Genomic DNA, 16,948 nt, shown 5'->3' on the forward strand with positions numbered 1-16,948 from the left:
TTTGAATATAAATGTCATATATTTTGCACAAAAGATAACATATTTACTCAGAGTAAACATTAGATCTAAAATTTGTATGTCTAATGCAAAATCTATGATGTTTATATTCAAAATGATCATCAAATTATGTAAGAATTCCAGCAATGTAAATTATATTCTGGTCGGGTAATTTGTATGAATTTTATGAGCTAAATAAAAAAAAAATCATACTTCACGCGTATATAGGTAGATGAACCGCGGAAAGTGAAAGTTTGGTTCTGGCGAGGCACCGCGTATATGAGAAATCGCGTAAAGTGAAACCACGTAAAGCGGGGTAATACTGTACAGTATTAAAATTATTTTTCATTCTAAAGTTTAGCCATCCAAGCTCTGTCTACATAAAGTTATTCAACTATTATTTTTGGCTCAATATATATAACTTTATTCATTTATTGAAAGTCATTTACATGCACACACTGTCCTAAGGGCAAAGCTGAACTGTACATGTATTCAAAATAATGAACAAAATGATTACTAAAATTTTTGTCTAGTGCAAACTATGGCATGCTTACATTCAAATTAATCACTATATTATAAGAATTCCAGCAACGTAAATTATATTCTCCCCAGTCACTTCTATGCAATTTTATGAGCAAAAAACTAAAACTCAACTAAACGACATAAATAAACAAATAAATACTTCACCAGACCTTCGGCGCTAACTATCAAAGTATATCTCACCTCCCTCTCCCCCTCCCTCCCTCCCTCTCCCCCATCTGCCAAGGCAGGGTTTTAGGCTTACAGTTTTTATCTTATATAATATCTCAGACTAAAGTTGGGAGACTATAATTTGCATTGCTGGAACCCTTGCAAGACAGCGAATAATAATCCCTGTGCCCAGCCATCTCTTCTACTAACGTAAGTGTTAAAAAACCTAATATTATTGATATTTCTCTTAATATTAATTATGTGTGCATACCATCATAAAACTAAGATGTTATTTTTACTACAACGTACGTATTGTGTCGGAAAAAGGGTAGTCTGGGGGTCGGCCCAGTATCTATTTCAATTAATCCCATATGTTCTGTTATTTCATTTCGTGTTATACGCGGACCTCTATGGGTTTAATTGACCGCGTAAAACGAGACTATACTGTACTTTTCTGTGAGCTGAAACCAATTACCCAATATCCCATTGAAACAATGGTTTTGGTAAACAAAATTTTCGGTTAACGAACGACCCTCTGGAACGAATTGAGTTCATTAACCGAGGGACCACTGTATAATGATAAGCATTCACTCATAAACCTTTATGTTGCCAAAACCGATAGGTAATGACAGTTGCTTTTGATATTAATTTGATTATTTTATAAATATAATTATACACCCCCCCCCCCTTGTATGATGTTAACTGCTCTATTTGCATCTTGTAACACATTGTGCATGCACACACTGAAACACCTTATGGTAAATACTATCTAAATTCTACAGAGTAACTGGAAACTCAAGAAGCCAGGGCTACCAACATCCGCTGTAACTCATGAGTGTTTTCAGAATTCTTGGTCTGGTGTGACATACTGTAGGAACCCGTAAAGGTGCAGAATAATATTTTGCTGACTGTACATACAGTATTAACACAGATAAACAAACCAAGTTTGAGAGGCAGCTGGTAGGGTACCTGGCAGACTGTCAGTCTCTTATTTTCTTTAATGAGTACACATGCATATTTGTAATCCACAAAATTCTGCGATGACACTGATCACTGCTATCATTTTACACCTGTAGTATTAAAGAACATACAAGCAAAGGCATGTTTACTTTAAAAATGTCTTAAATATATAAACACAAATGATTGACAAACAACTGTGTGTGGCATGAAGCAGTGGTGTTAGAGGGTGTAAGAGAATACCTAAAGTTTTATTTACAATACTATGACAGTAGTTCAAATAAAACAATACTGGAATCATTAGTACTGAGTAATACCTAAGCAAAATCTTCAATGCATGAGGAAGGATGAGGTGGGGTTGGTGGTTGTGAGAGAAGTTCATTTATTGAAATTTACAGCACTGCTTTAAAAAAATGAAAGTTTAACACTCCACTCAAAGTGAGAATTTTGAATTCAAATTTAAGATGTAATTAGAGTGATGGATTCTATAAGATGAACAGTACAGTATATGTATTCTTGTAAGCCAAGAACCTTCATATGCCTTGTGACATATTTTTCTTAGGATTTTCGTATTCTCTTTACTTCACCTTCCACTGATGTTTTTAGGAATATAAAAATTATGGACTGTTAAGTTTACTGTAAAGCTCTAAAACTATTATATATTGCAGAATTATGAACAATAATTCTAGGTTTGTCATTCTGACATGTGTACTGTACATAATACTTACTTGGCAATGAGATGGAGACAAGTGTTCCTCAATACTAATAGATTGCAAACTTTCAGAACATGGCACCAGCTTGGAGCAATCTAAACGATTCACTAGTTTTTGGTCTTTAGCATCCCAATGGTACACGACACATCCTGAAAATTTTTGAAATGTAAAAAAAATCTAAAGAATTCTTGATGCAACACCTTTTAAAGCCACTGTCAATAATACTTGTTGAAATTAGAATTCATAAAAGATATATTCTGTCAGATGCAGTTATTAAGGTCTTTCTAAAAATCTCTTTTTGTTTTCCTTTTTCTTGCTCCTTCATACTAAATCACTCACAATAACCCATCTCACAGACCCCAAATTTTGTCTGATCTATAATATTCTGGGAAAGAACTCCTTATATCCCATCTTGTAACTCCATAGTTAATTATTCAACAGCACAGACACACCTTTTGCTCTTACTCGAGGTACTCCAAATTTATACCTCTCATTTTTCTCAAACTCATCTTATGGTTTAACTTGGACATATTTTAGTTTCAGTCATCCGGGGAATCTAGGTTAGGTTAGGTTTGGATATCTGAATACCGGATGACCGAAACTAAAATTTTACCTTAACTTGCCTCAAAGAAAACTAACACATCCAAGATCCTGTAGTTGATCAGAACTTCAGCATTTCTTTTCAAAAAATTTGACTGCACTCATGAGCATTCCAACACTTTTTTTTCTTTTTTTTAAATACAGAAAGTAAGGTAGCTAATCACCCCTATGCCCTAGAACTGGGGAAGGAGGTTAAGATTTGTCAAGCCCCTGAGAACCGGCTCTTTTGATGGTACGTACTTTCTTAAATGTTTCTTACCAGGATAGACATATGACCAGATCGAATTTCTTAGATGTGGCGAGACTGTTGAAAGATTCTGCGGCGCATGAAGAATTAAGACATCACAAGCATCACTGGTTGGTGGAGGTGTTGAAGTAGTAAAGTGTGATACAGCATCCTGACTCAACACTAAGCCATCATCTCTTAAAGAGAATACACTCATTGTGCCCTCACTTCCTCCACACCATAAAGACCTGGAAAACAAGAATTACATCAAGCTTTTATTTGTAAACTCTAAATATCTAACTTTATTTGACATTAATAGTGTAAAGTAGAAAAAATATTGAGTAAACTAAAAAAAATCTATGATGATATTCTCTGATAACTAGTCACAGATAAAAAAACATTTAATGCTATTTCGTAAAGAACATTTTCTTAATGATGTCTTCAATCCTTCAAAAAAATCTCTCCTCAGAAACAGGGACAGATAGGCAAACTGAATGTCAAAAGAATTTCCAGTGTGTTCTGAGGGCTTGACTGCTTTATGAGCTACTTGTTCTGTCAGTACATAACAGATGATGAATGTTACACAAGAAGACAGGAATGAAGGAAACTGTAGCATGCCTATTGGCCCATACTAAGTAGCTCTGCTTACACCCAACCTACATCTGTCCAACCTATATTTGAAGCTTCCCAACATGTTCAAATTCATGATGGTGTTTGGTAACTTGTTCCACTTTGTATAGATATGTACATACCAAGAGATGTGAACACGCCTGACGCCATGACTCTGTTACCATTCATTGTACCATTTATTCACATGTCTGTATTACTACATATTATTATAGCATGTCTGATACCTATGCTTATGTCTAATGCCTATGTTCACTTACTATGTCCCGATATACTATGTCTGTACCGTGCTAGTCAAGTAACTAGAAGACCTCATTTATTGTCCTAGCAATGTCTAGCAACTCTCCTTGCCTAGCTAGCTAATTTCCCTCAGATCGGCTTCGGCCTGCCTACGACGAGGAGTTCCTTGTGCTGGCTCCTGTTCCTGTACCGGTTGGCTATCACGCCAAGTCTTGTACCACTTGTTGAATATATCTACTGCTCGTGCCCTGGAGTTTCAAGAACCTTGTCTAGGATTGCATCCACTACATGGCGCAGTTGAGTAGCTCCAACATGACAGTTGACAAGTTGCAAGAACCGGCCTCGTCTGTTTCCCGCCCAGAAGATATACTCCACAGTGCCCCTGGATTTAAAGTGCTTTGTGACCTTGTGAAGTGCCCTAAGTGAAGTGCAGTGCCTTTTATGTCTCTTTGCTATGTTTCTGCGGCCCTACAGGTAGCAGACACGCCTTCAGCCCAGTTTCCAAGACAGCACTTCCGGCATACATCCTCCATCTACGCCGGCCCGCAGGCCACTGCCTGTGTCCCCCTCCCACTGAGCCAGCTCGCCCGCGCGCGGAGGAATACAAGCACCACCACCGCCGCCAGCCGCCTCCTCTCACTTCACAAATATTACAGTCAGTACTCTTTTACTTGCCTGCCAGTTCCTGCACTTAAGCAAGTCCATTGACGAAAACATAGCACTTCACCTTATTCTCCTTGTCTTTCCCATCGCAACCATACCAAACACGAGATGTCTGACCACGACGATTTGCCGGGAAATTTAGATGAGGATTATGAGGTAGACGAAGCCTCACAGACCCTCCCACCCCACCTCACGCCTCACACGCCGGGCGCGCCAAATTCAGAGGATGGGAGCCAGGATATACGTCGGTTAATCCACTTCCTACAAGTTTCCCAAGAGAAGGAAGCCCAAAGACGTCAATTATAGGAGGAAAAACGACGTCAAGAGGAATGGTCAAGACGTCAAGAGGAATTGTCAAGACAGTCAGAGGCATCAGCTTACCGCCTTCAACTTCAACAGCAACACCAAGCTGATAACCACAAACTCCTGGGACTATTGGAATTGCTGGCAACGAGGACGACTTCACCAGCTGCCACAACCAATTCGCCAGCTTCAGCCTCTTCATCTATCCTTCAGACAACGCCCCCTCACACGTCACCTATCCCCCTTGGGTATACCTCAGTGCCCTCTCAACCACCTGCTCCAGTCTCAACTCTCGTCGACCTCTCCGTGCCTCCTCCACCGCCTGCCGTCTCGAGTACACCCCTGCACAGCAAGTCTTCAGTTCCCAGTCCCCCACCTCTTCAACCTGATGCAACATATCAAGTATACCGTCAATGGCGACGTCGTTTCGAAGACTTTGCTGTCATGTCTGACCTCAACCGAATGCCCCCTCATAAACAACTCATCCAATTAAGATCGTGCATTTCCCTCGATGTTCAACGCCTCCTAGAGCACACGCTAGCCATCCCCCCTGACTCCCCCAGGTCAGTGACAGAGGTTTTAAACGCCTTGCAGAGTCATTTCCGTGGCCTCCGCAATGAAGCTTTGCGTCGTAGGGAACTGCTATCCTGCAAACAAGCTTCTGGGGAATCATTCTCAGACTTCTATGCACGACTTAAGGACCTAGCAGCCGAGGTGGACCTATGTACAGGCGATCCTGTAACCTGTGCTGAGATCCAGCTCAAGATGATCTTGCTGATGGGTGTACGTGACGAGGACCTGCTTCAGAAACTCCTCACCCTCGACGCCGCCTCTTCCCTCACCGACTTCGTCACCTGTTGCAGGTCGTATGAGGCCACAAGAGAGGCTGCCTCAGCTATACACTCATCGCCATCTCAAGTCCACGCCGTCTCCACCTACAAGAGGAATCAACGCCAGATGCAGACGGCGTCCTCTCCACAGCCCCCGTCACAGTCACCAGTGTTTTCTCCCGAATCCTGCAGAAGCTGTCAGCGCCAGCACGGTCCAGGAAAGTGCCCTGCGGCTGATAGTACATGTCGAAACTGCGGGTTTCAAGGCCATTGGCCCCGCACAAGTCGATGTCCTGCCAACAAGGTCTCATGCAACGCTTGCAACAAGCAAGGACACTTCGCCAAGTGTTGCAGGTCCACCAAGAAGCCTCCATCTCCAGGTCAAAACGTCTCTTCACAGCCCGACAGAACGTCCACACCACCGTCTCCCAAGAACAACAAAGGATGCCGACGCGTGGATGATACCTCGAGTGACAGGTCCCCCAAGCCCGTCAATGTTCGTCTGTCCTACGGTACCAACTCTTCCAACCTCCTGATGATACCTGACACGGGCGCGGACATCACGGTGATTGGACCAACACACCTGGACGCCCTCAACATTCCCAGGAGTAGCCTGTCACCCACAGCCATGAACGACGTGCTCACAGCGGACGGGTCCCCGATGTCTCCACCTTTGGGTTGCTTCAAGGCAACACTACAGCTCGGTCCCAAGTCTTGCCTTGCCACAGTCCACGTCCATGAGGGCATCCAAACCCCTCTCTTGTCATGTGGCCATTGTCAGGACTTGGCCATCGTCTCATCCGAGTTCCCAAAGCCCATCCTCGCCGTGACACACCTCAACAGGTGTGCAGAGATACCTGTTTCAGCCATGACCACACCTGCTGCCGCCCGGGAGTTCTTTTTTCGTCAGTTCAGCGACGTCCTTGTCTCCAAGCCCGACCTCCAGAAGACGCCGCTCAAGAAGATGACAGGCCCCCCGATGAGAATCCACCTCAAGCCTGGCGCGACGCCTTTCGCCATCCACACACCCAGGCCTATCCCCTTTGCCATACGGGACAAGGTGAAGGCGGAGCTCGATTCTCTGGTGCAGCAGGGGATCATCAGACACGCCGGTGAGGAGCCCTCCGAGTGGTGCCACCCTATGGTCTTGGCACCCAAGCCTGTAGGTGTTCGCATCACAGTGGACCTCACCCATCTCAACTCGCAGGTCTCCCGTCCCGCCCATCCATCGCCTACGCCCATCCAAGCAGTCCGCAGCGTCACCCCGTCTGCAAAGTTCTTTACCACGGCGGATGCACTACATGGGTACTGGCAAGTCGACCTGGCGGAAGAAGATCGCCACCTCACTACATTCATCACGCCCTACGGCCGCTTCCAACACTGCCGCGGACCCATGGGCTTCGCAGCAACGGGGGATGCGTACTGCCTCCGTGGGGATATGGCTCTGCAGGGTGTCACCAACTGCGTGAAGGTCGTAGATGACATCCTGCTCTTCGACGATGATCTCCCGGCCCACTTGAACCGAGTTCATCTGATGCTCACAAGATGTCGTGCCCATGGTATCACCCTGAACAAAGATAAATTTGTGGTCGCCGCCCCCCAAGTTAACTACTGCGGCTACAACATCTCGCCAGAGGGGATCTCAGCTGATGAGGAGAAGGTCAAGGCCATCAGGGACTTCCCTACTCCAGCGAACCTGACCGACCTTCGCTCATTTATGGGCCTGGTAAATCAGCTGGCCGACTTCTCCCCTAAAATCGCCACATCAGCCCAACCTCTACGCCCCCTCATGAGCCCCAAGCGCTCTTTCCTCTGGACTCCTGACCACGACCTAGCGTTCAGGAATGTTAAGAAGGCGTTGCTGTCACCACCAGTCCTGGCACCCTTCGACCCGTCCTTACCAGTGGTCCTCCAGACCGACGCCTCCCGTCTATACGGCCTCGGATATGCCCTCCTTCAAGACCACGGCCAGGGTAGACTGCGCTTAGTTCAGTGTGGCTCCAGGTTTTTGACGGACACGGAGACCAGATACGCCACCATTGAACTAGAGATGCTGGCAGTCGCCTGGGCTATGGCCAAGTGCCGCCTTTACCTGTTCGGCCTTGGGCATTTCACCCTCATGACGGACCATCGCCCGCTCATACCCATTCTTAATCACTACACGTTGGACGCCATCGAAAATCCTCGCCTCCAACGTCTCAAAGAGAAGACCGCCCCTTACGTCTTTACAGCTGTGTGGCGCGCCGGGAAGCTTCTGTGCATACCAGACGCCCTCTCCCGAGCCCCTGTTAGTCGCCCCACACCTGAAGATGAAGTCGACTGTACCACGGCCGCTGCTCACGTTCGGTCTTTAGTGACACACACAGCCACTTCTCTTGCTGACAAGACGACGACGACGCCCTCCATCGAAGACGATAGGACTCTCCAGGAGCTTCGCATCGCCGCCGCTCAAGACCCGGCATACGTCCAACTCCTCGACTACGTCTCCGCTGGATTCCCCACCAACCGCTACGACATTCACGCCTCCGCCCTCCCCTTCTGGAAGCTAAGGGATAGCCTCTATGCGGACGGAGAGCTGGTGTTGTACGGCCCCAGGATCGTCGTTCCCGCTGCCCTCCGCCGGCGCACCTTATCCCGCCTCCATGACAGCCACCGCGGCGTTGAAGCCACCAGGCGCAGAGCCCGTCAGACCGTCTTCTGGCCTGGTATTGACGCCGATATTAAGAGCACGGTTGAGGCCTGTGAGCCTTGCCAGCAACTCCAGCCCAGCCAGCAACAAGAGCCGTACCTGTGCAATGACCTCCCAAAGCGGCCCTTTGAGTCCGTGTCCGCCGACTTCTTTAATGTGGCCGGAAAGTCTTTCCTGGTGGTCGCCGACAGGCTCTCTGGATGGCCCGTGGTAGTTCCCTGTGGTCGGGACACCACCTCTTCCAGGGTCATCCGGATGTTTTGTTGCTTCTTCCGGGAAGTCGGAGTGCCTCTCCGCCTCCGAACCGACGGTGGGCCCCCGTTCAATAGCCACGAGTTCAAGAGCTTCGCCGAACGCTGGGGCGTCCACCACATCGTCACCTCCCCTCATTACCCGCAGGCGAATGGCCACGCCGAGGCAGCGGTAAAGTCCGTAAAATACCTCATCCTCAAGACAGCACCGACGGGGAACCTGGACTGCGAGGAGTTCGACAGGGGCCTACTGGAACTCCGTAACACCCCTACCCCTGCCGGACGCTCTCCTGCCCAGGTGTTGTATGGCCGCCCCCTTCGTACTTGTGTGCCTGCCCACCCCCAGTCCTTCTTAGATGAATGGCAGATCAAGGCGGACGAGTGTGACCGCCGTGAGGCTGCCCGGATGGCCCAAGTGACAAGCCACTATGACGCCCAAGCCCGCCCCCTTCCCAGGTTGGCCGTCGGCCAGCAAGTACGAATCCAGGACCCGACGTCACACCACTGGGACAAGGTCGGGGTCGTCATGGGCCGTGGCGAGTCTCGTTCGTACCAAGTCCGCCTCCCCAGTGGTCGTGTGTGGTGGCGAAACAGACGCCACCTCCGCCCAGTGCCATCCTCTAGTGACGAACCTTCCTCCCCGTCCCCTGTGTCCCCTTGCCCAGACCAGGAACGAAGGTCGTCAGTTGATCCTCCCATTGTCCCTCGCCGCTCCCCCCGACTCATGGAAAAAGAGTCCGTAGCCGCTCGAGATTGCACTACGAGCGTAAAGGGGGAGGGAGGTGTATAGATATGTACATACCAAGAGATGTGAACACGCCTGACGCCATGACTCTGTTACCATTCATTGTACCATTTATTCACATGTCTGTATTACTACATATTATTATAGCATGTCTGATACCTATGCTTATGTCTAATGCCTATGTTCACTTACTATGTCCCGATATACTATGTCTGTACCGTGCTAGTCAAGTAACTAGAAGACCTCATTTATTGTCCAAGCAATGTCTAGCAACTCTCCTTGCCTAGCTAGCTAATTTCCCTCAGATCGGCTTCGGCCTGCCTACGACGAGGAGTTCCTTGTGCTGGCTCCTGTTCCTGTACCGGTTGGCTATCACGCCAAGTCTTGTACCACTTGTTGAATATATCTACTGCTCGTGCCCTGGAGTTTCAAGAACCTTGTCTAGGATTGCATCCACTACACACTTATCCACAATTCTATTTCCAAACCAATGTTCATCTAACGCATGTCTACATCTAAAGTTTTCTAATCTAAAACCAATGATATGTGTTCACTCCTGTTTTAATAATTTTAGTATATCAGTTCTATTACCTATATTTAACCACATCTTCCATTTATACGCTTTGATCATATCGCCCCTCACTCTATGTCTCTTAAGATAATGCAGATTTAATTTTCTTAATCTGTTTCTATACTGTACACTGAAGGACCAAAACTAAACTGCATAACAGCAAGGAGTCTCACATACTCGATATATATAGTTGATAGGTAACATTGATTTTTTTTTTACTAATGATCCTAGATATAAATCCCAGTAAAGTAGAATCCTGTTTATCCAGAGTTTGGGCAAACAGAAGATTCAACCAACTGGTACCAAAATGAAATAATAATAAAAATTCCTCCAAAACCAGCATGCAAATTTGCAACGGGAATGAGCTGCCATATTTATTGCTATTTTAAACAATAAAATTGATGCATAGCATATCACAAATCTACTTATCTACTTATTTCTGTGTCACAGTACAGTAAAACTTTGCCAAAGCACTAACACTTTGTCATAAAGAGGTCCAGTGAGTGTGGGCTAGATTTATGTTGATGCATTGTATTGGTACCAGTAATAATACATTTTATGCATTATTTTGCCTTTTTTTTTAACCTCAGCTTCGATGGTTCTAAATTTTCACTAATCCAGAACCAGTCTGGTCCCAAGCTTCCTGGATTAGCAAGGTCCAACCTGTACTGTATAGGGTACTCTTATACATGGGTTAAGGCATGAGGAAAAATTTTCATCAATTAGCTTATACTTTTTGTCGAGATGCCCAATATACTATGCCTCATACTGACACTGCTACTAAGAATGAGATGATGACACGTGGGAGGTACAATGTTCACCTGATATATGTGAGCCTCTTTCCATAAAGAAAGGAAGGTCAAAATAAAAAAGTGTTCTTTGAAGAGTTTGGACAGAAAGCTGTATGGTGCATCATTTGAGAGTGATTTGGGACTCCCATCCAAACTTCGAGCCATATCAGTTTTCAAAACGTTCAACAAAATTTTACATCCAGATAAAGTTGAAGAACCATCAGCTATTTTTTTTTTTTTATTAGCCCACCAGGGCACAGGTCAATGACCCACATCAGGGCCTGGGGGGCGAAATAATAATAATAATACATACAGTAATAATAATAATAATAATAATAATAATTAAAAAATATATATATACTGTAATGTGTATATATATATATATATATATATATATATATATATATATATATATATATATATATATATATATATATATACTATATATATATATATATATATATATATATATATATATATATATATATATATATATATATATATATATATATATATATATATATATATATATATATATATATATATATATATATATATATATATATATATATACACACACACACACACACACACACACACACACACACACACACACGAAGAGTATTACCCCGCCTACTTGGCGGTTTTCACTTACTTAGCGTTTTTTTTTCGCTATCTGTGATTGCCTGCGCCAGAGCTGAACTTTCATATGCAGTTTTTTCCTATACTTGTGGTGAGTGTCGGCTTCGAGCGCTATTTTTTAGATTTACCCCACCATACGCTGCCTGGCTGCCTGTTTTTTGAAACTCATAAAATTCATACAAATTACCCGGTCAGAATATAATTTACATTACTGGAATTCTTATAATTTGGTGATCATTTTGAATATAAACATCATATATTTTGCATTAAACATACAAATTTTAGATAAAAATTTTTCTCTAGGTAACTATGTTATCTTTTGTGCAAAATATATGACATTTATATTCAAAATATTCCTGGTCTTACAAGGAATCCAGCAATGTCAATTGTATTATCCTAACTTTAGTTTGAGGTATTATTTATTAAAATTTAGTGGTTTTCCCCAAAAAATTTCTCAGAGGGAAGAGCCAGCAGTGTAGTGTGAGAAGAGGGGGAGGGAGTTGAGTCCATTATTTGAATGGACATTAACTTGGCGACTGTATTTCTCTATTTCTCTTAAGTATTAATTGTGTGCATGTACCATCATAAAATTAAGATGTTATTTTTACTACAACATAGTTATGTGTCTTCAAAAAGTGGAGTTGGGGGTCGGGCTGGTTTCTATTGGAATTAATCCCATATGTTCTGTTGTTCACTTAACGCGGATTTCACTTAACACGGGACCCTCTGGGTTCTATTGACCGCGTTAAGTGGGGTACAACTGTATATATATATATATAGATATAGATATACTGTAGATATAGATATAGATATAGATATAGATATAGATATAGATATAGATATATATATATATATATATATATATATATATATATATATATATATATATATATATATATATATATATATATATATATATATATATATATATATATATATATATATACACATATATATATACACAGTATTACCCCGCCTAACGCGGTTTCACTTAGCGCGTTTTTTCATATACGCGGTGCCCTGCCAGAGCTGAACTTTCACTTAACACGGAATTTTTCATCATATACGCGGTGAGTGTCCGGCTCGAGACGCTATTTTTAGATTTGCCCCACACGCCACCCGCCCGCCTGCCTGCCTGCCTCTCCCTCCTCCTCCCTCCTCCTCCCTCCGCTTGGGTAACCGGCACGGTAAGGTTGCGCAGTGTGTGTCTTTGTTGCGTTATCACTGACGTCATATGACGTATCGGACTGTTATTGGCCATGCATCCCTACCCCCCTCTGCTGCTAGCTGTAATTGGCTTAAAGTATTATGACGTGACCACCCCGGGGAGGGAGGGAGGGAGGGAGGAGAGACGATGCTTGACCTAGCTGCGGCAGTTTCATCCCTCAAGGCCACACCGTGTAAACGCGCATCCATTGTTCAGTAAAATGGCTTCCGCCGGACCACCACCGCCCCCAGAGAGAGACCTTTCCTTACCTGGACCCAGCGGCACTAAGCCAAAGAAGATACGACGTTCATTAAGCTACGAGGTGAAGTACCAAATTGTTCAAGATTTGGAGAAAGGAAGACGGCAAGTTGATCTCGCGCGCCAGCATGGCGTCAACGAATCTACGATTTGCACGATCAAGAAGGATGCAGCCAAGATCAAAGAGCACATGAAAATCACAAAGTCTGCAGGTGCTTCATCTATCAGGTATTGCCAGAACAGGGTGCTGGCAAAAGTGGAAAATTTGCTGGTGAGTTATTTGGTTCGTCAGGCGCGACGCAACATAGCGGTGGACACGCGCTCAGTGCAGGAGTACGCACGTGAGCTATACGCAGCAGTGTCACGTAAGCTGGGAATTGCAGAGCCCAAACCCTTCAATGCTTCCTCTGGTTGGCTGCATAGGTTTAAGAAGAGGAACAAGATCACCAACATCAACATTGGTGGTGAGGAAGCGAGTGCTGACCGTGTGGCGGCTAGAGATTTTCCTCCGTTCTTACGTGAGGTTATGGAGGAAGGACAGTACAGTGACGACCAGGTGTTTAACATGGACGAATCTGGTCTTTTCTGGAAAAAGTTACCTTCCAAGACCTTCGTTGTCCAGTCTGCCAGCAAGGTAAGGGGTCGGAAGTTGCAGAAGAAACGCATCACCGTCCTGTTTACCACCAATGCCTCCGGTACCTGTAAACCAAAGTTATCGGTGATTCACACAGCCCGCAAGCCGCACGCCTACAAGAATATGGACATGAACAAGCTTAATGTCCACTGGCTAACCGCACGTAAGGCGTGGATGTCCTCTTCTCTGTCCCTCTTCTGGTTTGACAACTGTTTTGTTCCCGACGTGAAGAAATTCTGCGAGCAACAGAATGTTCCATTCAATATTTTGTTGCTCCTTGACAACGCACCTGGACACTCGCCCCTACTTATGGATCGTCACCCCAACGTAAAAGTGGTCTTCCTTCCTCCCAACACTCCGTCATTAATCCAGCCCATGGACCAGGAGTTGATCTGCAATGTGAAAGCTGCGTACTCTGCAAAGAAGTTCAAGCTCCTGAACGACTCTACCAACACCAAGGATGAGTTGCGTAAGCTGGGTGACACCGACAGCGAGAGCAAAAGCGACGAGGACAAGGAACAAGAGGCGGTGACTCAAGAACTTCTCGTCAAACAATTTTGGAAGAAGTTTAACGTTAAACAAGCTGTAGACTTCTTGGTGGAGGCATGGGATCTGCTGACTATTGCTACGATTCGTCACGCATGGAAACATGTGTTGCATGGCATACCAGGTGAGAGGAGGAGTGAACCTGTGACTGGTCAGGTTCAGACTGTTGCAGTAGCAGTGGACCTTGCCAGAGAAGCTGCGCTCAATATTACAGCTGAAGGCTTCTCCGAGACCACCAACGAAGACATCCTGGAGGTGATCAAAGATCCTGAAGTGACTGCCGACGAGATGTTGGAAGAAGAACGCGCCAGTGAAGAGGAGGAAGAAGGTGCGTTATTCTCCGAAGAACCTAGTTTAAGTCATAGTGATATTAAGTGTGCCATAGAGTTTGCAGAAAAAATTAAGTCCGTCCTTTCCCGCGACAATGACGATGAACGCTATGAAGTCTTCCATACCCGACTGGTGCAGGCTATGGAGCCGTACATCACAGTGTATCATGACAACATCAACGCCAGCCGTCAGCAAAGCATAACCGAGTTCTTCGCCCGCAACCCACCACAGCCAGCCCAAGCCAGTGATAGTGAAAGTGAAGTTGACTTTGAGGGATTTGTCAGGGAAGCCCTGACAACTGTAAGTGACAGTGATGGTGATTCACCTGAGGGCCAGTAATCTGCCCTCTGCCTCGGAACCAGCCTCCATCCCCGTATGCCGACCCATCTCTTCTACAACCGTAAGTGTTACATCTAACTTTTAGTTTCTCTAACTTAACCTTCATTTTTCCTATGTTAACCTTTATCTTTCCTAACCTAACCTCTTCTATATTACTTGTTTTTTCATACCATCATAAAGTTAAGATAGAATTTTTACTACAACATAGTTATGTGTCGTCAAAAAGTGGAGTTTGGGGGTCGGGCTGGTTTCTATTGGAATTAATCCCATATGTTCTGTTGTTCACTTAACGCGGATTTCACTTAACACGGGACCCTCTGGGTTCAATTGACCGCGTTAAGTGGGGTACAACTGTGTGTGTGTAATATATATATATATATATATATATATATATATATATATATATATATATATATATATATATATATATATATATATATATATATATATATATATATATATATATATATATATATAATAATAATAATAATAATAATAATAATAATAATAATAATAATAATAATAATAATAATAATAATAATAATACCTGTAATAAAGAGAATAAAAAAATTTAAATAAAATAAAAATTAATAGTGAGAAACAATACAGTACAGTGGTCCCTCGGTTAACGAGCGCCTCGGTTAACGCGTTACCTTCCATAAGATTCTTAACTTCGGTTAACGAGCAATCCCTCGGTTAACGAGTTTCTTACAAGCCGACCTCCACATGTTTTAGCTTGCATTTGGCGGTCCACCAGCTGTAGTATTAGTCTGCCAATACAGTATTCGGTTCTAGGGCCTAAATTCCTTACCCTTTTAGTAAATATCTAGAAGTTTATACTATTCAATAATTTAAAAAAATTAATATTAAATTTTTTAGTCATTTTAACAATTATTGAACATAATTGAAGGTAGGGTCACTAGTTTATGGCACGCCATCCAGCCTGCCAACACAGCATACAGGCGTCAGTCTTTGTGTCTTTTCAGTGGAGGTAACATCTTGCTTGAGACTCTCTTCAACTAAATGCTTTTTTCTGTGTTTATAAGCAAATTATTGGTAATTTTGAAATTTATTTTACATATTGACAATATATAATGCAGTGCAGTGTTGATTTAAAGAAAATAATCTTGAATTACACCAAGAGAACTAAAATTTTATGGGTGAAATGGCACCATGGGGTGACTTCTCTTCCACCCCAATGCCTTCTCTTCTCCCTTCTCCTCCACCCCCCATTCTAATTACCATCATCATCATCATCCAGGAGCCTTCTACATACACACCTCAAAGTAAGTGTACTTTACTACCTTTTTTGTTGAATTTAGGCAATTTTCGGTGAGCTGGAACCAATTACCCAAAAACCCATTGAAACAATGGTTTCAGTTAACGAGTTTTTCGGTTAACGAGCAACCTTCTAGAACGGATTGTGCTCGTTAACCGAGGGACCACTGTATATGTATGTTGTGTTGTCAAAGCAAGAGAAACAATTGAGACCCTGCAATGTGTGTAAATGAGGCAGAAAGTCAGATCAGCAACCTGGGACTAGGTCACAATTTTCGTGATGCCATATGGCAGCAGGGTCTACCATTAGACAACACATTATGCTTCCAATATCTTCCCAGGCGGTAGTACCTCCCTGTTTGGTAGCTGCCTACTACCTCCCCCTTTAAGGTTGTGAAAGTGTAGCTACATAATTTTTAAGCAAATGTTACCCATTGTTATTACATAATTTTATGAAGAATCAGAATTTATTACCCACAGATCAATCTGTAATAATACCTGGGAATGCTAACCATTATTTTATCTTTAAATTTATTTACCATGTAGTTTGAGTTTGAGAAACAGCAAGACAGTGAATCTCTTGTGTAGAACCAGCCAGTTCAGTCATAACAAAACTTCCCTCTCCAAGCACAGGTGATGTTGGTGTAACATCAGAGCTACACAAGAAGAGGCGTCCATTACACAGAGCAACAGCCACTCTTCCAAGAGCATGAAGACTACACAGTGATCGAACTGGGGATGACTGAGGGGCATCAGGCTCTAGACAGTAGCTGAACACACGCCCATAATCCACCATGCTGAAAATTAATAAAATATTCATC

At 43.8% G+C, this 16,948-nt stretch overlaps 1 protein-coding gene across 1 annotated transcript; it reads right to left on the minus strand.

Annotated features, from left to right (window-relative positions):
* Positions 1–997: 997 nt before the first annotated feature.
* LOC121875569 lies at positions 998–16,932 on the minus strand. The gene is made up of 3 exons (XM_042380159.1): positions 16,667–16,932; positions 3,217–3,431; positions 998–2,506 (listed from the first exon to the last, which is right to left on the minus strand). Exons 1-3 carry the CDS (start codon positions 16,921–16,923, stop codon positions 2,262–2,264), a joined length of 717 nt encoding a protein of 238 aa, XP_042236093.1. The 5' UTR covers positions 16,924–16,932; the 3' UTR covers positions 998–2,261.
* Positions 16,933–16,948: the final 16 nt, after the last annotated feature.

The sequence above is a fragment of the Homarus americanus genome, unplaced genomic scaffold, assembly GCF_018991925.1.
Source record: "Homarus americanus isolate GMGI-L3 unplaced genomic scaffold, GMGI_Hamer_2.0 scaffold15922, whole genome shotgun sequence".
Classification (NCBI taxonomy): Eukaryota; Metazoa; Arthropoda; class Malacostraca; order Decapoda; family Nephropidae; genus Homarus; species Homarus americanus.

Excerpts from the sequence above, each read along its gene's own strand:
- LOC121875569 (XM_042380159.1), bottom strand. The coding sequence starts at position 16,923 with ATGGTGGATTATGGGCGTGTGTTCAGCTACTGTCTAGAGCCTGATGCC. Across the intron at positions 3,432-16,666 it reads TCTCAAACTCAAACTACATG|GTCTTTATGGTGTGGAGGAA; the intron begins GTAAATAAATTT and ends CTTGTTTTCCAG. Across the intron at positions 2,507-3,216 it reads CTGGTCATATGTCTATCCTG|GATGTGTCGTGTACCATTGG; the intron begins GTAAGAAACATT and ends AAAAATTTTCAG.